Source organism: Heteronotia binoei, chromosome 1 (genome assembly GCF_032191835.1).
Source record: "Heteronotia binoei isolate CCM8104 ecotype False Entrance Well chromosome 1, APGP_CSIRO_Hbin_v1, whole genome shotgun sequence".
NCBI classification, from domain to species: domain Eukaryota; kingdom Metazoa; phylum Chordata; class Lepidosauria; order Squamata; family Gekkonidae; genus Heteronotia; species Heteronotia binoei.
Genome location: NC_083223.1, coordinates 269,402,601 through 269,429,705, shown reverse-complemented (window position 1 = coordinate 269,429,705; position 27,105 = coordinate 269,402,601). Strand labels below are relative to the sequence as shown.

The window sequence follows — 27,105 nt, the reverse complement described above, 5'->3', positions numbered from 1 at the left end:
TGCCAGCATAGGGTCCTAGCAAAATGCTTCTCTGCCGGATCCGTGTGGATTTAGAAACGTGCCTCTGTGCGAGGGGCAGTCTGGAATTAGAATAGTTTTTTGCGGGGTGAAGGTTGAGATAAGAAGGCACTGCTTTGGACAAGGAGAGTGGATTCTCCGTCAAGGCGTTCTCAACCGTGGGAGGTTGGCAGTGCCAACTGGGCAGAGATCGAGGAATGAGGGCCCTGCGCCAGCGGGGAGGCGCCAGAGGTGTGGTTCTCCACGGGTCCAGGCCGCGGCGAGCGTGTCCGTCCGAAGAACAGCCATGCGCAGGTGGTGAGGTGATGTTGTGGCTCTTGGTGGCCCTCTCCCAGCTGGGCCCGGCGGCCGGGGCCAACCTGACCATCGCCGTGGTCCTGCCCCAGCACAACACGACCTACCCGTGGGCCTGGCCACGCGTGGGCCCCGCCATCCAGCTGGCCCTCTGGAAGATCAACAGCCAGCCGGGCCTCCTCCCCAACTACACGGTGCGCTCCGTCTTCAACACCAGCGAGGACGACCAAGGGGTCTGCTCCATCTCCGTGGCCCCCTTGTCCGCCGTGGACCTCAAGATGGGCTACGACCCGGACGCCTTCATGGGCCCCGGTTGCGCCTACACCTCGGCCCCCGTGGCCCGTTTCACCACCCACTGGAAAGTCCCGCTGGTGACCGCCGGGGCCGAAGCGGTGGGTTTTGGCAACAAAGGCGAGTTCGCCTTGATCACCCGCACCGGGCCCAGCCACGGCAAGTTGGGCGAATTCGTGGTTTATCTCCACGAGCGCTATAATTGGACCAGCCGAGCCCTCCTCCTTTACTGGGACAACAAGACGGACGACCGGCCCTGCTACTTCGCCTTGGAAGGGCTCTACATGACACTGCCGGACATGGCCAACATAACGGTGGAGGAGAGGCCCTTTTCGGTGATGAACTTCAGCGCGCTGATCCAGGACATCCGCACGAAGGCGAGGAGTAAGTCCAGTCTCCTTCGGCTACCCCCTTGCCTGTCCAGATGTAGGGGGTTTTTTTTCAAAAGAGAAAGCCCTGGTGAAACGGTAGGGCGTGAGCAGTGTTCCCTCTAAGCCAAGTTAGTGCAAGCTAGCTCATACTTTTTTAGCCTCCCATTCACACATTTTGTCTCAGCTCAGGGAAAAAACGGTCCTAGGGCAAACTAATTTATTCAGTAGCTCACAACTTTAGCCTCAGTGGAACAGGCTTCCTCCTTGGGAGGTGGTGGGCTCTCCTCCCTTGGAGGTTTTGAAACAGAGGCTAGATGGCCATCTGACAGCAGTGCTGATTCTGTGAATTTAGGGGGAAGAACTTCCTGACCCTTAGAGTGGTTCCTCAGTGGAACAGGCTTCCTCGGGAGGTGGTGGGCTCTCCTTCCTTGGAGGTTTTTTAAACAGAGGCTAGATGGCCATCTGACAGCAATGAGGATCCTGTGAATTTAGGGGGAAGAACTTCCTGACCGTTAGAGCGGTTCCTCAGTGGAACAGGCTTCCTCAGGAGGTGGTGGGCTCTCCTCCCTTGGAGGTTTTTAAACTGAGGCTAGAGGGCCATCTGACAGCATTGAGGATCCTGTGAATTTAGGGGGAGGTGTTTCCTGCATTGTGCAGGGGGTTGGACTAGATGACCCTGGAGTTACCTTCCAACTCTATGATTCTATGATTCTTAATGCCCAGTAGCTCACAAAGTAGAATTTTTGCTCACAAGTCTCCACAGCTTAGAGGGAACATTGGGCATGACCTTATTGCTAACCCCAGATGTGTAGAGCCTGGCCATGATTTACGTGAGGAGAGAAAAGCTCTCTTTGTATGAAACGTAGAGTTGGAAGGGACCTCCAGAGTCATCTAGTCCAACCCCCTGCACAGTGCAGGAAGCCCACAAATACCTCCCCCCAAATTCACAGGATCTTCAGGTGCATGCTCTTCTTTCTAAAACAGAAAGTCCGGGGCCATCTTAGACTTGCAAATTTTATTTCCGCGGAAGCTTTCGTGAAGCAAAGCACATAAAGCATAGGTCCCTTTAGGCAGAGGTATTTCAGGGGTGCAGACAGCCGAAAGATTGGGGGCTCTTTCACACATATCGTGCGGCTCCCGAAGCCCCCACCACCCCATCAGCCAGCCTGGAGAACCCACAGCTCTCTTTAAATCACTTCCTCAAGCTACTTATAGTTATTGCTTGCTGGGAAATCCAAGAAAGAAGCAAGAGAATATCGGAGAAGTTATATGTATGGTTAAGAGCCCCGTGGCGCAGAGAGGTTAAGCTGCAGTACTGCAGTCTGAATTCTCTGCTCACGACCTGAGTTCGATCCCAGCGGAAGCTGAGTTCAGGTAGCCGGTTCCAGGTTGACTCCGCCTTCCATCCTTCCGAGGTCGGTCAAATGAGTACCCAGCTTGCTGGGGGGAAAGCGTAGATGACTGGGGAAGGCAATGGCAAACCAACCCATAAAAAGTCTGCCGTTAAAACGTTGTGAAAGCAACATCACCCCAGAGTCGAAAACGACTGGTGCTTGCGCAGGAGACTACCTTTACCTTTATATGAATGGTTAGACTCTTAAACTGCTTTGGTGTGAATTGTGGTTAATATTCTTCAATTTATATGTTTGAAATTTAAGCTTAACTTAAATGGGAACTTACAATATATTTCTAGATGTCTATTGTGATGAGAGGTTAAGAGTGTAATAATACGATGAAACTTTCTTTTATATGAATGATATAGCAACATGCAGAATGTATCCTAGCTTTCATAATAGTTGTATTATTACGTTTCTATTTCCTTTTCCCCTTTTCCCTTTTTCTTAAAAATAAAATTGTCTTGATAACCGATAAATCACTTCCCCAAGCCAAGCCAGCTGGCTTGTATAATGCATTTAAAGTTAAAATTGCTTTCTTTCTACCTCTCTGTCCCTCCCCCCGCCCTCCGAGAGCTTGTTTGCTGTAGTGGTTAAGTGTGCGGACTCTTATCTGGGAGAACCAGGTTTGATTCCCCACTCCTCCACTTGCACCTGCTGGAATGGCCTTGGGTCAGCCATAGTCTGGCAGAGTTTTCCTTGAAAGGGCAGTTGCTGTGAGAGCTCTCTCAGCCCCACCCACCTCACAGGGTGTCTGTTGCGGGGGAAGAAGATAAAGGAGATTGTGAGCCACTCTGAGACGCTGAGATTCAGGGTATAGGGATGGGTGTAAATCCAATATCATTTTCTTCTTCTTAAAACCTTACTCCCATCATACTTTTAAAATTACTTTCTCCTCTGTGGCCACAGTGGCATGATGAAGATTTCCATCTGTCTGCTTTATACGTTTTGGCTATTTCCCCATTTTTTGTGTGTGGGGGGGGCTGGATATTAGAAAGTTTGTCAAATCTTAAGAGTTCAGCAAAATTCTCTCAGGGGGTATGAACAGTGGAGCCCAGAATCTAGTATTTTTTTTTGGGGGGGGGGCGGTGTTTAAGAAAGAAAGAGCACAATAAAATTTAGAGGTTCCAGAGCTCCGCTCCTGTGAGTTCCAGCCCCAAATGAGGCCTGGCTTAAGAGGGGTTTTCTTGAAGCCAGAATCCCTCCCAGATGTCTCGAGATCTGGCATTCTTGTCACTGCTGAGGTATTTGTTTATTGAGTAAAATGCGTGTGTGGGGAGGTGTCCGCGGCTGGATGCGTGAAGGAGTATTTTGGAGCTGGGTGGGAGGTTCATGTAGGCTTGCCAACTTCCAGGCTGGAGCAGGGGATCCCCCAGTTTGGAGATCCTCCCCCCACTTCAGGGTCATTAGAAAGCCGTGGGGGGAGGGAAATGTCTGCTGGGCGCTGCCTTATTCCCTATGGAGGCTGATTCCCATAATGGAGAATTGATCCGTGCGTATCTGGGGATCTCGGGGGACTGTTTTTGAGGCAGAGGCACCAGATTTTCAGCATAGCATCTGAACCCCCCCCCCAAAGTTTCAAAAAGATTGGGCCAGGGAGTCTAATTCTATGAGCCCCAAAAGAAGGTGCCCCTATCCTTCATTATTTCCTATGGAAAGAAGGCATTTAAAAGGTGCGCGGTCCCTTTCAATGTGATAGTCAGCCCTCCCTTTGGAGTTCGGTCCTACTTGTCACCCCCTTGCTCCTGGCTCCATCCCCAGTGTCTCCTGGCTCCACCCCCAAAGTCCCCAGATATTTCTTGAGTCAGACCTGGCAACCCTAAGTTCATCGTAGGGAAAAGAAGAGTTTTCTGCTTGCCTCCGATCAAATTTCCTCTAAGGCGGGGATTCTTACAAGCAAAAATTCTACTTCTTGAGCTACTGGCATTAAAGTTGTGAGCTGCTGCATAAATTAGTTTGTTCTGGGGCCATTTTTCCTGAGCGAAGACAAAAATGTATGAACGGGAGGCTAAAAAACCCCTGTGAGCTAGCTCACACTAACGCAGTTTGGAAGGAACACTGTGTCTGACATAGGGGCACATCATAAACTTATGTGTTTGCCTTGAAATGGGAACAACCTGTGGAATAGGTGTCTGTGTATGAAAGAGAGCAAGAGAGGGACAGAGAGAGAATCTAAATCTCTCCCCCCACCCAAGCAAATATTCCCAGGTATACATCATGCTTGTATTTTCCAGTCGTCCTAATAACAGCCTTGTTGGGTAGACCAGAGTCATTATCTCCGCTTAACAGACCGGGTGTCGGAGGTTGAGAAACAAAAGGACGGACTTCTTGTTAGAAAAGATGGCTTGGATAATGGACGTGATTTTTAAAAAAAACTCACATAGGTCACAGTCAAGGCTTTTTTTGTTGCAGGAACTCCTTTGCATATTAGGCCACGCCCCCTGATGTAGCCCATCCTCCTGGAACTTACAGTAGGCCCTGTACAAAGAGTCCTGTAAGCTCTTGGAGGATTGGCTACGTCAGGGCCCGTAGGGTTGCCAAGTTCCCTTCCTCCCGGAGCGAAGTTTTCCCTCCCATAGAGTTCTCCCTCCCAAATGGCTAGAGTGTCCAGGAAAACCATAGAGCTTTCCCAGAAACGCCTAGAGCGGCCACTGTACAGCGTTGCCGGCAAGATGATGTCACTTCTGGGTGACGTCATCGCACTGGTGCCATACGGGGAGGTTCCCCCTGCTCGGACCAGGGGCTAGGCAACCCTAATCTGGGGTGTGTGGCTTAATATGCAAAGGAGTTCCTGCTACAAAAAAAGCCCTGGTCCTCGTGGTCATCCTTGCAACAACAGCCCAGCAAGGCAGGACAATGTAACGTCTAGAGAAGCCTGGGGTTAGAGATGTCAGTTTACCTAGGGCCACCTTGTCCCTGAATGGCCGAAATGAGATTTGACGCACGTCATAGCTCTGGCAGAGGTTGTCCTTGAAAGGGCAGCTACTGTGAGAGCCCTCTCAGCCCCACCCACCTCACAGGGTGTCTGTTGTGGGGGGAGAAGATATAGGAAATTGTAACCCGCTCTGAGTCTCTGATTCAGAGAGAAGGGCGGGGTATAAATCTGCAATTCTTCTTCTTCTTCTTCAATTTCTTTCCACCTTTCTTTCTACTCTCCCTCCCTCCCTTCTGGCCCTCGAAACATCTGACTGATGTTCATGTCTTACAGCTCTCAAACATCTGATGTTTATTGTATGTGGCTCTTACATTAAGCAACTTTGGCCACCTCTGCCATAGAGTATAACGGAGAATTGATCCGTGCATATCTGGGACTCTGGGAGGCTGTTTTTGGATGTAGAGGCACCAAATTTTCAGTGTAGCATCCGGTGTCTCTCCTCAAAACACCCTCCAAGTTTCAAAAGGATTGGACCAGGGAGTCCAATTCTGTGAGCCCCCAAAGAAGGTGCCCCTATCCTTCATTATTTCCAATGGAGGGAAGGCATTTAAAAGGTCTGCGGTCCCTTTCAAAGTGATGGGCAGAACTCCCTTTGGAGTTCAGTTCTGCTTGTCACACCCTTACTCCTGGCTCCACCCACAATGTCTCCTAGCTCCACCCCCCAAAGTCCCCAGATACTTCTTGAATTGGACCTGGCAACCCTAGAACCAGCAGGGGAAAGAAGCAAAAGGGAAGTTGGATCAGTCCAAACCCTGGGGCACAGGTATATTCTCCACCCCCTGGGATGCTCAGGGAAAGCCAAGGGGTCCCCCTACTTCCTGAGTCAATTTAATCATAGATAGGGTTGCCAAGTCCAATTTAAGAAATATCTGGGGACTTTGGGGGTGGAGCCAGGAGACTTTGGGGGTGGAGCCAGGAGCAAGGGTGTGACAAGCAGAATTGAATTCCAAAGGGAGTTCTGGCCATCACATTTCAAGGGACCGCATACCGTTTAAATGCCTTCCTTCCATAGGAAATAATGAAGGATAGGGGCACCTCCTTTGGGGGCTCATAGAATTGGACCCCCAGGTCCAATCTTTCTGAAACTTAGGGAGTATATTGGGGAGAACCACTGGATGCTATACTGAAAATCTGGTGCCTCTACCTCAAAAAAAAAACAGGGCCCCCAGAGCTCCAGATACCCGCAGATCAATTCTCCGTTATTTTCTATGGGGATAAGCCTCCTTAGGGAATCCTGAGCTCCCAGCAGACATTTCCCTCCCCTCCCCCCGCTTTCTGATGACCCTGGGGATCAAACTGGGGGATCCCCTGCCCCCACCTGGGGATTGGCAACCCTAATCATAGAGACTGTAAACTGCGGGGGGGGGGGCATCTCTTGAGTTGTGCAAGAGATTTAATAGCGACAGGGGTCTCGACCTTGGATGGGTGTTCACCATTGGGCGGGAGTGATAGCAGCTGGAGGGGCGTGGGTTTTAGAATCGGTTTGGGGCTTCTAAAGGGGGCGTGTTAAAGGAAGGGTTTGCCTCTGGGATCTACGTATTTTCTTTGAAAGGTGGCCGGGATTTTGGAGGGGGGAGGATAAGCGGGAGGCTGAGGAACTCTGGGGAACGGAGTGCCGTATGTGGATGTACCCAGCTAGATCCAGGGCGACCTAGAGAGGGTAGGCATGCTCACTTTGTAGCAGGAACTCCTTTGCATATTAGGCCACTCCCCCAATGTAGCCAATCCTCCTGGAGCTTACAGTAGGCCCTGTACGAAGAGCCCTGTAAGCTCTTGGAGGATTGGCTACATCAGGGGTGTGTGGCCTAATAGGCAAAGGAGTTCCTGCTACAAAAAAAGCCCTGTGAGTCATATTAGGACCGGGGTTCAAATCCCCCCACAGCCAAGAAGCTTACTGGGTGACTGTTGTCTAATCCCTCTCTCCTTAGCGTAGCCAACTGCAGGTTGGGAAAGTCCTGGAGATCTGATGGTGGATCATGGGAAGGGCAGAGCGTGGGAAAAGGGAGTGACCCCAGTGGAGTATAAAGCCATATGGCGCATCTGCCAAAACGCCCATTTTATCCAGGGGAACTGGTTTGGTGTAGTGCAGGCTCTTTCTGTGGCTTTTTCACACACATTGCAGGACTCTTGAAGCCTCCACTGCCCCATTGGCCAGCTTGGGAAAGGCATTTGTCTCATGAAATCACTTCTCCCAGCCAAGCCAGCTGGCGGTTTGGAGAATGCATTGAAAGTTAAAGTTGCTTTCTTTCCACCTCTCCCTCCCCCATCTTTCGCCTTCCTTCCAGCTCTCAAATATCCGACGTCCATGTCTTGTGGCTCTCACACATCTGACATTTATTCTATGTGGCTCTTATTGTTAAGCAGGGCTTATGTTGTAGAAAAAGCCCAGCAGGAACTTATTTGCATATTAGGCCACACCACCTGGTGTCAAGCCAGCCGGAACTGTGTTCCTGTGTGTTCCTGCTCAAAAAAACCCCTGATGTTAAGTGAGTTTTGCCACCCCTGGTGTAGTGGTTAGGAGCCCAGACTCTAATCTGGGAGAACTAGGTTTGATTCCTCACTCCTCTACATGCAGCTGCTGGGGGACCCTGGGCCAGTCACAGTTCTCTCAGCGCTCTCTCAGCCCCAACTACCTCACACAGGGTGTCTGTAGCGGGGAGAGGAAGGGAAAGGAGGTTGTAAGCTGCTCTGAGACTCCAAGTAAAGAGCGGGGTTTAAATCCAATCTCTTCTTTTTCTTCTGTCATCTGGAGGTCAGTTTTGTTTCTGGGAGATCTCCCGGCTGTCCCTGGGGGCTGGCAACTGTTACTTCCTCTGTGGTGTGGAGTCTTGTGAGCAAAAATTCTACTTCGTGAACTACTGGCTTTAAAGCTACTGCATAACTTATTGTGCTCTGGGGCCATTTTTCTTGAGTGAAGACAAAAATGTGTGAGCCAGAGGCTAAAAAACTGAGCTAGCTCACACAAACTCAGCTTAGAGGGAACACTGCTGGCAATCCTATGTGCGTCATCGAGCCAAAATGGAGGGAGAGCCCTGCACGTTTCCCAGAGCTTTTTGGAGGAAAGGTGCAATATAAACATGTTTAGCCTGGAGATGAGGCGGCTCACAGGTGATAGGATCATCATCTTCAAGTACTGTCATATAGAGGATGGTGCAAAATTGTTTTCTGTGGCCCCAGAAGGTAGGACCAGAACTAATAGGTTGAAATTAAATCAAAAGAGTTTCCGGCTCAACATTAGGAAGAGCTTCCTGACCGTTAGAGCAATTCCTCAGTGGAACAGGCTTCCTCAGGAGATGGTGGGCTCTCCTTCCTTGGAGGTTTTTAAACAGAGGCTAGATTACCCTGGAGGTCCCCCTTCCAACTCTATGATTCTAAACCTTTTCCCTGAGTAACAGAGGCTCAAAAGGGACAGTTCTGTGCCCTCAAAAAGCTGACCCCTGAAAATTCAACAAGGAGAGAGACAATAAAAAGAGGAGAGGAAAAACAGGTGGGGGGAGCATAAGCAAACATCATTTCATGTACTTTGGGCCTCAACTGGCCCATAAATACAGAGCTGCTCTTTACCAGCCCATGGAAGGGTTTTCACTCATTGCTCTGATTCTGTTTCAGGTCTTGAAACATGCAGGGTTGGGGGTTCAGTGCGGGGGTGTTTCTGAGCCTGTACAGACTGCCCTTCCCTTGCTAATGGGTAAACAGGGTTGCCAATCCCCAGGTGGGGGCAGGGGATCCCACCATTTGGGGGCCCGCCCCTTCTTTTCAAGGTCATCGGAAAGCGGGGGTGGGGAATGTCTGCTGGGCACTTCATTATCCGTTATGGAGAATGATTCCCATGGGGAATAATGGAGAATTGATCTGGGGTGTCTGGGGCTCTGGGGGGGGCTGTTTTTTAAGGTAGAGGCACCACATTTTCAGCATAGCATCCAGTTCCTCTCCTCAAAATACCCTCCAAGTTTCAAAAACATTGGACCAGGGGGTCCAATTCTATGAACCCCAAAAGAAGGTGCCCCTATCCTTCATTATTTCCAATGAAGGGAAGGCATCTAAAAGGTGTGCGGTCCCTTTCAATGGGATGGCCAGAACTCCCTTGGAGTTCAATTATGCTTGTCACAACCTTGCTCCTGGCTCCACCCCCAAAGTCTCCTGGCTCCACCCACAAAGTCCCCAGATATTTCTTGAATTGGACTTGGCAACCCTATAGCCAGACCAGGCCTCCATTTTGGCAGGAGCTCCGGAACCTCCAAGTTTTATTGTGCTTTCTTTCTTATCCCTCCCCCCCAAAAATACTTGCTTCTGGGCTCCGTTGTTCAAACGCCCTGCGAGAATCTTGCTGAACGCTAAGAGTTGACAAACTTTCTAATATTTTCCCCCACAAAAAATGGGGAAACGACCAAAACATACCAAGCAGACAGATGGGAATTATCCTCATGCCACTGTGGCCACACGCAGGAGGAAGTAATTTTAAAAATATGATGGGAGCAGCGTTCCCTCTAAGCTGCGAAGTCTTGTGAGCAAAAATTCTACGTTGGGAGCTACTGGCATTAAAGTTGTGAGCTATCATATAAGTCAAGGGTGGCTAACAGTAGCTCTCAGATATTTTTGCCTACAACTCCCATCAGCCCCAGCCAGCATGGCCAATGGCTGGGGCTGATGGGAGTTGTAGGCAAAAAAAAAAATACCTAGAGAGCTACCGTTGGCCACCCCTGATATAAATGAGTTTGCTCTGGGACCATTTTTCCTGAGTGAAGACAAAAATGTGTGAAATGGAGACTAAAAAACTGTGAGCTAGCTCACACTAACTCAGCTTAGAGGGAACACTGGATGGGAGTAAGGTTTTTTTTATGAGAATTATAATTCAAGAGGTGTTTTGAGGTTGATGCTGAAGTGATATAATTTAGTGCCCCTTCCGGTGATGTCAGGGGTGGGGGCATATGCAAATGAGTTACGCTAATGAGTTGTGCTAATAAGCTCCGGCGCCTCTTTTTCCACAAAGTGACCCCTCAGCCAGACCTCGGCGGAGGTGAGCTGGGAGGAAGGGTTTGCAAAGCGAAGACAAAACGGGCAGCAGAGGAAATCCGCCCGGCTGCTGGAACACGGTGTTTTCAGAAAGAGGGAGCCGGCAGAGCTGTAAGCCGGTCTTAATTAGTGTTTGTTAATGATGGTGCGGAAGCAAAACGAGGACAGCCGCTCCAGTGCAAATCCCCAAGGAGGATGGTAGTTTGGTCTTGTCGGTTCGTTCGCTTTGGATATGGAATTTGTTTCTGTTTTTAAATGCCTTCTACAAAAACTATACCCCACCTTTCTGCCCTCATGCAATACTCCCTCTAAGCCAGGAGTGTCAAACTTATTTGTTATGAGGGACGGAACTGACACAAATGAGACCCCGTCGGGCCGGGGCCATGTTGGGCCAGGCCATGTGTGTACCTATTTAAGATTAGGTAGCAGAGAGATAAACTTTATAAAGGACACAGACAAACACAACTTTAAAAAAAAAACACCATAACATGTTTAAAACATTAGCACTTGGTCTTAGATGCTTTCTTTATATCTCTCCCATAGGATCCAGGGAATTGGGCGAAGCAAGCTCTGGCTCCTTCCTTCCTTCCCCAGGGGACTAGGAGGGAGAGGAGCCTCAGCCAACAGAAGGAAGAGAGGCTTGGCTCAGTAGCTCTGCTGTGCGATTGAGAGAGCTTGGCAAAGCAAACTCTCCTTCCCCAAGGGAGGAGCCTCGGCCAATGGATTGAGCAAGCTTGGCAAAGAAAGCTGTGGTGCAGAAGGAAGCAAGAGAGAGGGAGAAGGAAGCAGATGGCAGCCAGTTGCTCAGGGGCCTGATAGGAGCCCTCCGGGGGCCTAATTTGGCCCCTGGGCCGCATGTTTGACACCCCTGCTCTAAGCTGTGGAGTCTTGTGAGTGAAAATTCTACCTTTGTGAGCTACTGGCATTCAAGTGGTGAGCGACTGCATAAGTTAGTTTGCTCTGAGGCCTTTTTTTCCTGAGCGAAGGCAAAAATGTGCGAGCCGGAGGCTAAAAACCCTGTGAGCTAGCTCACACTAACTCAGCTTAGAGGGAAGGCAATGCACAAATTAAAATCTATATAATAAAATGATATGTTGACAAGCTGGAATGTGTTCAGAGGAGGGCGACAAAGATGGTGAGGGGTCTGGAGACCAAGTCCTATGAGGAAAGGCTGAAGGAGCTGGGGATCTTTAGCCTGGAGAGGAGGCGGCTGAGAGCTGATATGACCACCATCTTCAAGCACTTGAAGGGCTGTCATCTAGAAGATGGTGCAGGAATCGTTTTCTGTTGCTCAAGAAGGTCAGACCTGAACCAACGACTCGACACTAAATCAACATTTTCTGGCTCAACATTAGGAAGAACTTCCTGACAGTTAGAGCAATTCCTCAGTGGAAGAGGCTTCCCTGGGAGGTGGTGGACTCTCCTTCCTTGGAGGTTTTGAAACAGAGGCTAGATGGCCATCTGACAGCAGTGCTGATTCTGTGAATTAGGGAGATCATGAGAGGAAGGGCAAGAAGGGTTGCATCAGTGCTTAGTTCTTGCGTCCCTTTCTTGCACGCCCAGGGAAATGCTGATAGCCGCTTTGGGGTCAGGAAACCATTTTTCTCCAGAGCAGTTTGGCCAGGAATTCTGGACGGTTTTTAAACCTTCCTGTGGGCATAGAAAAGGGGTCACTGGAGGAGTCGAGGGAAGTATAGTTGTGAATTTCCTGCAGGGGTAGGGAACGTTGGCTGTCCAGATGTTTTTTGCCTACAACTCCCATCAGCTCCAGCCATTGGCCATGTTGGCTGGGGCTGATGGGAGTTGTAGGCAAAAAACATCTGGAGAGCCAACGTTCCCTACCGCTAGGTGGATTAGATCATTGTTAAGGTCCTTTCCAGGGCTGTTGAACTCATTTGTTATGATGAGGGCCGGATCTGACATAAATTGAGACCTTGTCGGGCTGAGCCATGTCGGGCCAGGCCGTGTGCGTACCTGTTTAAGATTAGGTAGCAGAGATATTTAAGATTAGGTAGCAAAGAGGGATGGTGGCTCAGTGGTAGAGCATCTGCTTGGTAAGCAGAAGGTCCCAGGTTCAATCCCTGGCATCTCCAAAAAGGGTCCAGGCAAGTAGGCGTGAAAATCCTCAGCTTGAGACCCTGGAGAGCCGCTGCCAGTCTGAGAAGACAATACTGACTTTGATGGACCAAGGGTCTGATTCAGTAGAAGGCAGTTTCATATGTCCATATAAGAGCCCCGTGGCACAGAGTGGTAAAGCTGCAGTACTGCAGTCCTAACCTCTGCTCACGACCTGAGTTCGATCCCGGCGGAAGCTGGGTTTTCAGGTAGCCGGCTCGAGGTTGACTCAGCCTTCCATCCTTCCGAGGTCGGTCAGATGAGTACCCAGCTTGCTGGGGGGAAAGCGTAGATGACTGGGGAAGGCAATGACAAGGAAAGGAAAGGTCCCCTGTGCAAGCACCAGTCATTTTCCGACTCTGACGTTGATTTCACAACGTTTTCACGGCAGACTTTTTACGGGGTGGTTTGCCATTGCCTTCCCCAGTCTTTTACACTTTCCCCCCAGCAAGCTGGGTACTCATTTTACCTACCTCAGAAGGATGGAAGGCTGAGTCAACCTTGGGCCGGCTACCTGGGGAGCCAGTTTGATGTAGTGGTTAAGTGTGCGGACTCTTATCTGGGAGAACCAGGTTTGATTCCCCACTCGTCCACTTGCACCTGCTGGAATGGCCTTGGGTCAGCCATAGCTCTGGCAGAAGTTGTCCTTGAAAGGGCAGCTGCTGTGAGAGCCCTCTCCAGCCCCACCCACCTCACAGGGTGTTTGTTGTGGGGGAGGAAAGTAAAGGAGATTGTGAGCCGCTCTGAGACTCTTCGGAGTGGAGGGCGGGATATAAATCCAATATCTTCATCTACCTCACGGGGTGTCTGTTGTGGGGAAGGAAGGTAAAGGAGATTGTGAGCCGCTCTGAGACTCTTCGGAGTGGAGGGCGGGATATAAATCCAATATCTTCATCTACCTCACAGGGTGTCTGTTGTGGGGGAGGAAGGTAAAGGAGATTGTGAGCCGCTCTGAGACTCTTCAGAGTGGAGGGCGGGATATAAATCCAATATCTTCATCTACCTCGCAGGGTGTCTGTTGTGGGGGAGGAAGGTAAAGGAGATTGTGAGCCGCTCTGAGACTCTTTGGAGTGGTGGGCGGGATATAAATCCAATATCATCTTCTACCTCACAGGGTGTCTGTTGTGGGAGAGGAAGGTAAAGGAGATTGTGAGCCGCTCTGGGACTCTTCGGAGTGGAGGGCGGGATATAAATCCAATATCTTCATCTACCTCACAGGGTGTCTGTTGTGGGGGAGGAAGGTAAAGGAGATTGTGAGCCGCTCTGAGACTCTTCAGAGTGGAGGGCGGGATATAAATCCAATATCTTCATCTACCTCGCAGGGTGTCTGTTGTGGGGGAGAAAGGTAAAGGAGATTGTGAGCCGCTCTGAGACTCTTCGGAGTGGTGGGCGGGATATAAATCCAATATCATCTTCTACCTCACAGGGTGTCTGTTGTGGGAGAGGAAGGTAAAGGAGATTGTGAGCCACTCTGAGACTCTTCGGAGTGGAGGACGGGATATAAATCCAATATCTTCATCTACCTCACAGGGTGTCTGTTGTGGGGGGGGGGAGGTAAAAGAGATTGTGAGCCGCTCTGAGACTCTTCGGAGTGGAGGGCGGGATATAAATCCAATATCTTCATCTACCTCACAGGGTGTCTGTTGTGGGGGAGGAAGGTAAAGGAGATTGTGAGCCACTCTGAGACTCTTTGGAGTGGAGGGCGGGATATAAATCCAATATCTTCTTCGTCTTCATCTTCTAGGTCTCCCTGACATGAGGGGGAAGGAGGGAAAATCTTTGTCGGGGGGGGGGGATCCTTGTTGTCTCTTGGGTGCTCTGGATTCCTGGCATCTCTTTCTTTTAAGGAATATAAATCATGGAGGATAGGGGCGCCTTCTTTGGGGGCTCATAGAATTGGACCCTCTGGTCCAATAATTTCAAACTTAGTGGTTGTTTTGAGGAGAGGCACTGGATGCCATGCTGCAAATTTGGTGCCTCTCCCTCAGCACACACAGCCCTCCAGAGTCCCAGATACCGGTGGATCAATTCTCCATTATACCCTATGGGAATCAGTCTCCATAGGGAAAAATGGAGTGCCCAGCAGACATTTCTCCTCCCGCCCATCTGCTTTCTGATGACCCTGGAGCGGGGGGCGGGGAGGGCCTCAGTGGGGTGTGGCATGGGGTCCACCCTCCAAAACAGCCGTTTTCCTCTGGAAAATGTAATTCTGGAAGTTGTAATTCCAGGAGATCTCCAGTCCCTACTTGGAACGGCAACCATACAGGGCAGAAAGAGAGGAAATCCGCCGTGGGGAATTCCATTTTTCTTGCTTATTCTCCGCCCCCCCCCCCATCACCACACACACATACCCACTACCATCACCCATTCGGCTGGAATTGCTTCCTTAGCCTAGCGTGGATTCTGTTGTTGTTTCGGCGGCTACTATTTTGGGGGCTGCTCCGTATCGAGTTAAGAATGTTCCTCAGACTTTCTCACCACCGAGTGAAATGTAGAGCCGCCACTCCTGGCGCGTGGAAGAAGACATTGCTGGTTGTTGTTGTCGTCGTCAGGTTTTGGGGGGACTGTTACATAAATTATATCGTGTGTGATGCTTAATGGAGGATGAGTTATTGAAAAGATCAAGGGGTATGAGGCGTAACTTTTTTCACAAGAAAAGTCTAATGCAGTGGCAGCTGCAAGCATAGACAGCTTCAAGAGGGGATTGGATAAGCATCTGGAGCAGAGGTCCATCAGCGGCTCTTAGCCATAGCATATTGTTGGAACTCTCTGTCTGGGGCAGAAATGCTCTGTATTCTTGTGCTTGGGTGGGGGGCCAAAGTGGGAGGGCTTCTGGCCTCACTGGTGGGCTATTTTTTGAGGTAGAGGCGCCAACTTTTCAGCATAGCATCTGGTGCCTCTCCTCAAAAAATCCCCCAAGTCTCAAAAAGATTGGACCAGGGGGTCCAATTCAGTGAGCCCCCAAAGAAGGCACCCCTATCCTTCATTATTTCCAGTGAAGAGAAGGCATTTGAAAGGCGTATGGTCCCTTTAAATGTGATTGCCAAAATTGCCTTCAGAGTTCATTTATGCTTTTCACACCCTTGCTCCTGGCTCCACCCCCAATGTCTCCTGACTCCACCCCCAAACGGCCAGATATTTCTGCAGTTGGACCTAGGGTTGCCAAGTCCAATTCAAGAAATACCCGGGGACTTTGGGGGTGGAGCCAGGGGACTTTGGGGATGGAGCCAGGAGCAAGGTTGTGACAAGCAGAACTGAACTCCAAAAGGAGTTCTGGCCATCACATTTAAAGGGACCACATGCCTTTTAAATGCCTTCCTTCCATTGGAAATAATGAAGGATAGGGGCACCTTCTTCTGGAACTCATAGAGTTGGTCGCCCTGGCCCAATCTCTCTGAAACTTGAAGGGTATTTTGAGGAGAGGTACCACATGCTATGCTGAAAATTTGGGGCTTTTAACTCAAAAAACAGCCCCCCCCAAGAGCCCCAGATACCCACAGATCAATTCTCCATTATACCCTATGGGAACCTAGGAATTGTGTAGCCGTACCTGTTGGATTGAGGACTGCTACCCGAGAAAGAAGTAGCACATCTACTGGTACTGTCTGTGTCTATCAACAAAAGGAGTGTTAAGACAGTGGACTTTGGTACCTACTTTTGCAGTATACAGAGTTGGATCTCTATTTTGAATGGTGCCTTTTTCATGGACATCAGAAAGAATTTTGGTTTGAAATCCAAGCAAATAATATATGAGTATTGCATGAGAGTAATGTGTTTAGCAATTATTTGCAATATATAGTGATGCAGCGTTTTTTAAATTTTTACTAATCTGTACACTGTGGTTCAAGAGCCCCGTGGCGCAGAGTGGTAAAGCTGCAGTACTGCAATCGGAGCCCTCTGCTCACGACCTGAGTTTGATCCCAGCGGAAGCTGGTTCAGGTAGCCGGCTCCAGGTTGACTCCGCCTTCCATCCTTCCAAGGTCGGTCAAATGAGTCCCCAGCTTGCTGGGGGGAAAGCGTAGATGACTGGGGAAGGCAATGGCAAACCACCCCATAAAAAGTCTGCCGTGAAAACGTTGTGAAAGCAACGTCATCCCAGAGTTGGAAACGACTGGTGCTTGCGCAGAGGACTACCTCTACCTTTACACTGTGGTTTCTGGTTTGCCTACCTGGGGATTGTCTCGGGATGTGTGAGAGGTGGTTTCGGCCTGTCACCAATTGCCGTCTGAAGTCACTTCAGTGGGAGGCGAAGATGGCGTGTCAGCAAAACAGGAAAGTGCTGGCTGGGGGTGGGGGGGGGGCAAGCGTGCCTTGACCCCGCCCTGCGGACAGAATGTGTCCCTTGACCTCGGCTGCCGGTGCGGGAAGGACACGCAGCCGGAAAATAACAGGATGTCTCTTGGCCGGAGGCCTGGCTGAGGGCGAATGAAAGAAGGGGACCGAACTGGGCGTAATTGTGCTTGCAAATGATGCTGCAGCTTAGAGTTGCCAATCCCCAGTTGAGAGACAGAAGAAAACCCCAAAGGATTCCGTGCTAACCAGCCTCAACGATAAGTCGCAATGCAAATTTTTGAAATATATAACAAGCTTATTAGCACTCTCCAATACAAAAAAAAATATTTCTTAACAAACATGCCCTGAGGCAAAACCCCCAAAACAAGGACTTTTAAAGGGGATCAGTCGGTTTCATCTAAAGTCCTTCTCCTACCAACGGGATCTCTAGTCTTGCTTGTTTTGAGAAGAGGCACAGGATGCTATGCTGAAAATTTGGTGTCTTTACCTCAAAATACAGTGCCTCTGGAGCCCCAGATAGCCACAAATCAATTTTCCATTATACCCTATGGAGATTCCATAGGGTATCTCCATAGGAATCTCCATAGGGTATAATTGAGTTTCCAGCAGACATTTCTCCCCCCCCCCCTGCTTTCTAATGACTCTGAAGCGGGGGGAGGGCCTCCAAACCGGGGGGATCCCCTGCCCCCACCTGGGGATTGGCGACCGTACTTAAAGCTCAGCATACCCAGCAACAAGGTAGTACTTTATCTTCCCCCGTTTCGATGAAAGCTTTGACCGGCTTTTCTACAACCATCAGAGTATGGTAAGATTCCATAAACTTCACACACAATTAAGTTTCCATTTGCAAGGTCTTGACCTTGCAAAGGGAAACTTAATTGTGGGCAAGACCTTGCAAATGGAAACATGTTGTCCTGATCCAACATGGCTTCTCTTATGTTCTCAAAACCTGCCCTCTTCCAGCTCCACCCCCAAAGCCTTGAAGTATTTTTTGAACACAGAGCTGGCAACCCTACCTGGGACATCTGGGTCAGGTTAGTGAGTAAATTACATAAGGCACATTTGTTTTGATGCAGATCTGTGGCAAAATTACCCACTGGCTGATTATTAAAAGTCACAAGGCCACAACCGTGGATCTCACCGTAGGCAGCCTTCGCTGTGTGAGTCTCCTGAGTCTGAATCTGAACCGTTTGGGTTCCTCTGATTCAGACACATTCCTCAATCCCCAGAGGAGGCCGAAGGTCAGGAAATCCAGCAGAGACACAGCGGAGAGCCTCCTTCCCGGGCTGGTACGCCAGGCCCGGCTGGGAGCCTTTGAAACGATTTAATGAGTTTGCTTTCCTGTGTGTTCCGGGGCACAGCTTGAGAACGAAGGACTCAAAGGGCACCAGGCGCAAATTAAAGAAAGGAACCCAGAGCATCGCCTGGAAGACAAACAAGCTTTATTGCACAAAAGCATTTGTGGAGTTTTCTCTTGACGAGGCCAGGTTTTAGCAGGCCAGAGATACCGGGTTCAAGTGGGCGAAAGTGCACACTCTAAATCAGGCATGGCCAAAGTTGCTTAACCTAAGAGCCACATACCATAAATGTCAGGTGTTTGAGAGCCACAAGACATGAACGTCAGATGTAGGTAGGTAGGTAGGTAGGTAGGTAGGAAGGAAGGAAGGAAGGAAGGAAGGAAGGAAGGAAGGAAGGAAGGAAGGAAGGAAGGAAGGAAGGAAGGAAGGAAATTAGAAGAAGATATTGGATTTATATCCCGCCCTCCACTCCGAATTTCAGAGTTTCAGAGCGGCTCACAATCTCCTTTATCTTCCTCCCCCCACAATAGACACCCTGTGAGGTAGATGAAGATATTGGATTTATATCCCGCCCTCCACTCCGAAGAGTCTCAGAGCGGCTCACAATCTCCTTTCCCTTCCTCCACCACAACAGACACCCTGTGAGGTAGATGAAGATATTGGATTTATATCCCGCCCTCCACTCCGAAGAGTCTCAGAGCGGCTCACAATCTCCTTTTCCTTCCTCCCCCACAACAGACACCCTGTGAGGTAGAAGATGATATTGGATTTATATCCCGCCCTCCACTCCGAAGAGTCTCAGAGCGGCTCACAATCTCCTTTACCTTCCTCCCCCACAACAGACACCCTGTGAGGTAGATGAAGATATTGGATTTATATCCCGCCCTCCACTCCGAAGAGTCTCAGAGCGGCTCACAATCTCCTTTACCTTCCTCCCCCACAACAGACACCCTGTGAGGTAGATGAAGATATTGGATTTATATCCCGCCCTCCACTCCGAAGAGTCTCAGAGCGGCTCACAATCTCCTTTACCTTCCTCCCCTACAACAGACACCCTGTGAGCTGGGTGGGGCTGAGAGGGCTCTCACAGCAGCTGCCCTTTCAAGGACAACCTCTGCCAGAGCTATGGCTGACCGAGCATCCTATTACAAGCATCATATCTGTCCCGTCATCAGTAGATAGCAGGGTCTGGATCTTCAGCTTTAGGAGAATAAGGGGATAGGATAGAAGAGAGGGAAGGAGAGGTAGAAGGAAAGTAGCTTTAACTGTAAATGCATTCTCCAGCGAACTTGGAGAAAAGATTTAAAGAGAGAAATGTCTTCTCCAAGCCAGCCAATGGGGCGATGGGGGCTTCCAAGAGCCACACAATATGGGTGAAAGAGCCACAGTTTGGCCACCCCTGCTCTAGATTTCGGTAGAGGTTTTTTTTATGGGGAGGGAGGTTAAGTTTGTGTGACTCCATCAGCACTTGTGTTTGTGCCGGGCTCGGCACGAGTTCTTGCTGGGAGGGAGGGGGACGATTTGTGGCTTGCCCCAGTGCTACGTGGGGAGGGGCTCCTTGTGAAACTTGCCTCTCTCCACCCTCTGGAACAACTAGGCCTCATTTCACAACCTCCTCCTTGTGGTGTCAATGGTTCCTGGCGGAGAGGATTTGGCAAGGCACTGGGTTCTGCAGAGCCCAGCTTTTGGGGGGGGGGGGAGGGGAGAAGAAGAGGTTTCTTTCCTCTCTTATTCAGAAAGGAAGGAATCTGGAGAAAAGTGGACGCAGAAACCCTCTTGGGGGGATTTGTACTTGCAGAGAGAAGGAAGAGGAGATTGCAGTTTGCGGCGTGTGCAGCCCATGCGGCTCTTTCCTTCAAACCCGACATGCTTTTGAGGTCTCTCCTCTCCTCGAAGGGGGGCGACGAGGGCTGCCAGTTCCCAGTTGGGGGGCAGAGGATCCTTCAGTTTGGAGACCCTCCCCCCCCCTTCAGGGTCATCGGAAAGCAGGGGGAGGGGAAACGTCTACTGGCACTCCGTTATGCCCTATGGAGATTGATTCCCAAAATGGAGAACTGATCAGTGGGTATCTGGGGCTGCAGAGGTGCTGTTTTTTGAGATAGGGGAACCAAATTTTCAGCACAGCATCCGGTGCCTCTTCTCAAAACGCTCCCCGAGTTTCAAAAGGATTGGGCCACGGGGTCCAATTCTATGAGCCCCCAAACAAGGTGTCCCTATCCTCCATTATTTCCTAGGGAAGGAAGGCATTTAAAAGGAGCACTGTCCTTCTAAATGGGATGGCCAGAACTCCCTTTGGAGTTCAATCGTGATCGTCACACCCTTGCTCCTGGCTCCACCCCCAAAATCTCCTGGCTGCACCCCCAAAGTATCCTGATATTTCTTGTGTCGGACTTGAAAACCTAGGGGCCACTAGGTCAGGAAAGGCACAGGTCTGGAGAATATAGGGTTGCCAGGTCTGCCCCCTGGCCGAAGATGGGGGGCAAGGTAAGGTTGCCAGAGCTAGGCTGGGAATAGGATTGCCAGTCCCCAGATGGGGGCAGGGGATCCCCCGGTTTGGAGGCCCTCCTCCTGCTTCAGGGTCACCCGAAAATGGGGGGGAGGGAAATGCTTGCTGGATGCTCCATTATTCCCTATGGAGACCGATACCCATAGAGTATAATGGAGAATTGATCCATGGCTATCTGGGGGGGGGGCTCTTTTTTGAGATAGAGGCTCCAAAATTTCAGCATAACATCCAGCGCCTCTCCCCAAATTACCCTCCAAGCTTCAAAAAGAGTGGACCAGGGAGTCCAGTTCTGTGACCCCCAAAAGAAGGCGCCCCATCCTTCATTGTTTCCAAATGGAGGGAAGGCATTTAAAAGGAGTGCAGTCCCTTTAAACGTGATGGCCAGAACTTCCTTTGTAGTTCAATTACGCTTGTCACAACCTTGCTCCTGGCTCCACCCCAATATCTCCTGACTCCACCCTCAAAGTATCCTGGCTCCACCTCTGACGTCCCCAGATATTTCTCGAAGTGGACTTGGAAACCGTATCTGGAAAATTCTCGGAGAGTTGGGGGTGGAGCCTGAGAAGAGCAGAGACCTCAGTGGGGTGCAATGCCATAGACTCCACCCTCCAAACCATCCGTTTTCTCCAGAGGAACTGATCTCTGTAGTCTAGAGATAAGCTGTCATTCCAGGGGGATCCCCAGGGCTCACCTGGAGGTTGGCCTCCCTATCTGCTTTGGAGAGTGGACTCCACGGCATCACGCACCTACTGAGCTCCTACCTCTCCCACAATGGCACTCCCCACAAGCTCTGCCCCCAAATTTCCAGGAATTTTCCAAACTCAAGTTGGCAACCTAGCAGATACTGGTAAAAAAATATATATATATTACAATCCAAAATCCCTAATATTACAATCCAAAAGCAAGGAGACTATGCTTGCAGTGAGTCTCCAAGATCTAGGGGACAGGGTGTTCCGATAGCTGTGTGGGGCAGCCACAAAAAAGGCCATATCCACCCAGATGTGGTGCTGGAATGTTAAGATCTTGATTGATCTTCAAAGACATAGCATGGTGAGGGAACGTAGTGGTTAAGTGCACGGACTCTTATCTGGGAGATCTGGGTTTGATTCCCCACTCCTCCACATGCACATGCTGGTGTGACCTTGGGTCAGCCACAAGTTCTCTCAAAGGTGAACCTCCTCATGGCCCTTTTTTTTTGCTACTGTGTGACAGAGTGTTGGACTGGATGGTAAACAGCACACAAACCCCACCTACCCCATAGGGTGTCTGTTGTGGGGAGGGGAAGGGAAAGGAGATTTGTAAGCCGTTCTGAGACTCCTTTGCCTAGCAAAAGGTGGGGTATAGATCCAATCTCCTCTTCTTCTTCCTCCTCCTCCTCTTCTTCTTTTATAGAGATGTATGGTCCTGCAAATCATAAAGTTCCTCACACGCCTTTTGCTTTTGTTATGGAAAGGGACAACAGTGGGATGGCTTCTAGTGTCCTGGCCCCACTGATGGACCTCCTTATGGCACCTGTTTTGTTTTGGTCTTTTGGCCACTGTGTGACACAGAGTGTTGAACTGGATGAGCCATTGGCCTGATCCAACATGGCTTCTCTTATGTTCTTATGTGACACAGAGTGTTGGACTGGATGAGCCATTGGCCTGATCCAACAGGGCTTCTCTTATGTTCTTATGTGACACAGAGTGTTGAACTGGATGGGCCATTGGCCTGATCCAACATGGCTTCTCTTATGTTCACATGTGGAGAATTTCCAGGGTCAATTATTTTCTGACAGTGTACTTCTCATTAGGAACCCTGAGGCAGCCTCAGCCCGAGGGTAGCTTCAGGAACTGTCATCTATTTAGCATTTTTACCAAAACGTGGCAAGTGCTGTTTGGCCTGTCAGCCTCAGATGTTCAGCCATCTACGAATCAAAATGGCTGCCTTGCTGACCACAGCCTCCCCTTTTTCTGCCTCACAGTCGTCTACGTCTGCTGCGCCCTGGGCATCTTCCACGAAATGATGCTCTACGCGCATCGTGAGGGGCTCACCAGGGGCGACTATGCCTTCTTTTACATCGACCTCTACGGGGCCAGCCTGCAGAGCAACCATTTCCCCGACCGACAGCTCCCCTGGCGACGAGGGGACGCCAATGATGCCCTGGCCCGGGAAGCCTACAAGGTAAGCATCTGATGTCTCCTACGCAGCCGCTCTGAGGCGAGCTTCCAGGCTGAAGTGGATATTTGCCAGATATTTAAAATGTGTCACTCAGCTATTGAATTTGACACTCAGATTCTCCTCATGACACCCTTTTTGCTAAAGTTCTAACGCTTGTTGATGTTTCATCAGGCACTTGACAGAAAATCTGTTAAACTGTCTGCTGTAGATTGCTAAATACCCTTGCGTGACAGCCATCAAACTGTAGTCGAATTCCCTTCCGCCTCAATACTGAGTCAGAATGTGGGTCTCTCTAGCTTTGTATTACTTAGTTCAAGTGACAGAGGCATATAGAAAAGCTGGAACAGGTCCAGAGGAGGGCAATGAAGATGGTGAGGGGTCTGGAGACCAAGTCCTGTGAGGAAAGGCTGAAGGAGCTGGGGATGTTTAGCCTGGAGAGGAGGCGGCTGAGAGATGATAGGGTCACCATCTTCAAGTACTTGAAGGGCTGTCCTAGAGAGGATGGTGCAGAGTTGTCTTCTCTTCCCCTAGAAGGTAGGACCTGAACCAACAGGTTGAAATTAAATCAGAAGAGTTTTCAGTTAAACATCAGGAAGAACGACCTGACATTCTGAGCAGTTCCTCAGTGGGACAGGCTTCCTCGGGAGGTGGTGGACTCTCCTTCTTTGGAGGTTTTCAAGCAGAGGCTAGATGGCCATCTGACAGCAGTGCTGATTCTGTTAACTTAGGTAGGTCATGAGAAGGAGGGCAAGAAGGGTTGGATCAGCGCTTAGTTCTTATAGCCCTTTCTTACACACCCAGGTCCAGGAAGCAATTTTCCTCCAGATCACTCTGGCCAGGGATCCTGGAGGTTTTTTGCCATCTTCTGGGCATGGAACACAGGGGTCACTGTGGGAGGGCGGGAGGTGTTTGTGAGTTTCCTGCATTGTGCAGGGGGTTAGACTAGATGACCCTGAAAGTCTTTTCCAATGATTCTATTATTCTATTCTATGATTTTGTGGCTGTGCCAACCACACTTTTCTTCTTCTCCTTCTCCTTCTCCTCCTTCTTCGTCTTCTCCTTCTCTCCTCCTCCTTCTCCTCCTTCTTCCTCTTCTCCTCCCTCTTCGCTTTCTCTCCTCCTCCTTCTTCCTCTTCTCCTTCTCTCCTTCTTCCTCTTCTCTTTCTCTCCTCCTCCTTCTCCTCCTTCTTCCTCTTCTCCTTCTCCCTCTTCTCTTTCTCTCCTCCTCCTTCTCCCTCTTCTCCTTCCCCTTCTCCCTCTTTTCTTTCTCTCCTCCTCCTTCTCCTCCTTCTTCCTCTTCTCCTTCCCCTTCTCCCTCTTCTCTTTCTCTCCTCCTCCTTCTCCTCCTTCTTCCTCTTCTCCTTCCCCTTCTCCCTCTTCTCTTTCTCTCCTCCTCCTTCTCCTCCTCCTTCCTCTTCTCCTTCTCCCTCTTCTCCTTCTCTCCTCCTCCTTCTCCTCCTTCTGCCTCTTCTCCTTCTCCCTTCTCTTTCTCTCCTCCTCTTCGTTCTCCTTATTGTTGTGGTTGTTGTTACTACTACTACTACTATTATTATTATTACTGATTCACCCAATCACTGCTGCTGAGGGACTCTGGGCAGTGTACAACATTTCATAAAAATTTAGGAAACCATGGAATAAAATCAGGGCTTTTCTTGTAGCAGGAACCCCTTGCCTATTAGGCCGCACACCCCTGATGGAGCCAATCCTCCAAGAGCTTACAGGGCTCTTCTTTCAGGGCCTACTGTAAGCTTCTGAAGGATTGGCTCCATCAGGGGTGTGTGCCCTAATATTCAAAGGGTTTCCTTCTACAAGAGAAGCCCTGAATAAAATACATAGACAGTACTAATACAAGAAATTAAAGAATACAGATGGCGAGCTGCTCATTGCTTCCCATTCCAGACTGCCTGGCTACCTCATGGGCAGTGAACAGAACAAGCCTAGAGAGCAAGGAGAGGGTGACAGGCAGAATGGAAGCTATCGCTGTCCTCAACCGAAAGCCTGGCAGAACATCTCTGCCCTACAGGCCCTGCGGAATTGCGTTAATTGCATGGAATTGCATGGAATGGAGAAAGTAGAGAAAGAAGTACTTTTCTCCCTTTCTCACAATACAAGAACTCGTGGGCATTCGATGAAATTGCTGAGCAGACAGGTTAAGACGGATAAAAGGAAGTACTTCTTCACCCAAAGGGTGATTAACATGTGGAATTCACTGCCACAGGAGGTGGTGGCGGCCACAAGTATAGCCACCTTCAAGAGGGGTTTAGATAAAAATATGGAGCACAGGTCCATCAGTGGCTATTAGCCACAGTGTATGGAGCACAGGTCCATCAGTGGCTATTAGCCACAGTGTATGGAGCACAGGTCCATCAGTGGCTATTAGCCACAGTGTATGTGTGTATATAACATTTTTTGCCACTGTGTGACACAGAGTGTTGGACTTGATGGGCCGTTGGCCTGATCCAACATGGCTTCTCTTATGTTCTTATGTTCTTATGTTCTTAAGATCCATCAGGGCCCAGATGGCATTTGTTGGAGAGAAGTCCGAATGCCAGAATTCCTAACGGGCCTACGTGCCCAAAAAGACTGGGGTCCCATGGTAAGCTGAAAGAAAATACTTCTCCCAACAGAGGAAGAAGACAGAACTCACTGGTCAGGGGTGGAATTCTAGCAGGAGCTCCTTTGCATATTAGGCCACACACCCCTGATGTAGCCAGTCGTCCAAGAGCTTACAAAAAAGAGCCTCGTAAGCTCTTGGAGGATTGGCTACATCAGGGGTGTGTGGCCTAATATGCAAAGAAGCTCCTGCTAGAATTCAAGATGATAGACACCCTTAGAGGAAAGCTTCAGAATGGCAAGACAATGGAAACAATTGCTGGGAGGTAGGGATGCCAGCCTTCAGGTGGGACCTGGGGATCCCCTGGAACAACAGCTCATCTCCAGGCGACAGAGACCAGTTCCTCTGGAGGAAATGGATGGTTTGGAGGGTGTGGGGTCTATGGCATTGTACCCCACTGAGGGTCCTGTCCTCCCCAGGCTCCACCCCCAAATCTCCCAGAGTTTCCCAGAGGATTGTGAGGCACTCCAAAGGGAACTGTCGAGGCTGGGCGAGTGGGCGTCAACATGGCAAATGAGATTCAATGTGGCCAAGTGCAAGGCAATGCATATCAGGGCCAAAAATCTAACTATAAATACAAGTTGATGGGGTGTGAACTGGCAGAGACTGACCAAGAGGGAGATGTGGAAGATAACTCAGTGAAAATGTCAAGACAGTGTGCGACTGCAATAAAAAAAGAGCAACACTATGCTGGAAACTATTAGGAAGGGAATTGAAAACAAATCAGCCAATATCATAATGTCTCTGTATAAAGCGATGGTGAGGCCTCATTTGGAGTACTGTGTACAATTCTGGTCACCACATCTCAAAAAAGATACTATAGCATTGGAAAACATCCAGAAAAGGGCAACTAGACTGATTAGAGGGTTGGAACACTTTCCCTTTGAAGAAAGGTTAAAACGCTTGGGGCTCTTTAGCTTGGAGAAACGTCAACTGAGGGGTGACACGATAGAGGTTTACAAGGTTATGCATGGGATAGAGAAGGTAGAGAAAGAAGTCCTTTTCTCCCTTTCTCACAATACAAGAACTCGTGGGCACTCAATGAAATTGCTGAGCAATCGGGTTAGAATGGATAAAAGGAAGTACTTCTTCACCCAAAAGGGGATTAACACATGGAATTCACTGCCACAGGAGGTGGTGGCAGCTGCAAGCATAGACAGCTTCAAGAGGGGATTGGATCAATATATGGAGCAGAGGTCCATCAGTGGCTATTAGCCACAGCGTATTGTTGGAACTCTCTGTCTGGGGCAGTGATGGTCTGTATTCTTGGTGTTTGGGGAGGGGGGGCAACAGGTTGAGGGCTTCTAGTGTCCTGGCCCCACTGGTGGACCTCCTGATGGCACCTGTTTTTTTGGCCACTGTGTACACAGAGTGTTGGACTGGATGGGCCACTGGCCTGATCCAACATGGCTTCTCTTATGTTCTTATGTTCCTAACCTAGATCTGGCAAGCCGTACTTTCTATCCCTCGCTGATGACTGGAGGGGACTTGGCAACTCTACTTGCTTCACACTGGAAAATCCATTTGGGTTGGGGGCATTGGGAAGGGGTGGGGGGAAAGCAGAACATTTTGGCCCTGGCCTGGGATAGAGAAGGTAGAGAAAGGAGTACTTTTCTCCCTTTTTTTGCTAGCATTAGCCAAAGAAGAGGAAGGAAACAAGATAATTCCCCGGACGGAGTAACCGACTGGTGGTGGCTATTAATAACCCAGCAAGTTGGGAGCTGGAAGTGAATTGCTGGAGGGGGATTTGTTTGGAGGGGGCAGAGATGCTGTCCTGAAGAGACAGCCTCTGGATTAGATGGC

At 49.7% G+C, this 27,105-nt stretch overlaps 1 protein-coding gene across 1 annotated transcript in view; it reads left to right on the top strand.

Moving 5' to 3' along the window:
* Positions 1-215: 215 nt before the first annotated feature.
* The window catches only part of NPR1 (natriuretic peptide receptor 1), a 96,366-nt gene continuing 69,476 nt past the window's right edge, over positions 216-27,105 (top strand). Inside the window, 2 exon segments of the mRNA XM_060255633.1 lie at positions 216-987; positions 22,492-22,691. Coding sequence (XP_060111616.1) covers positions 216-987; positions 22,492-22,691 — 972 coding nt within the window.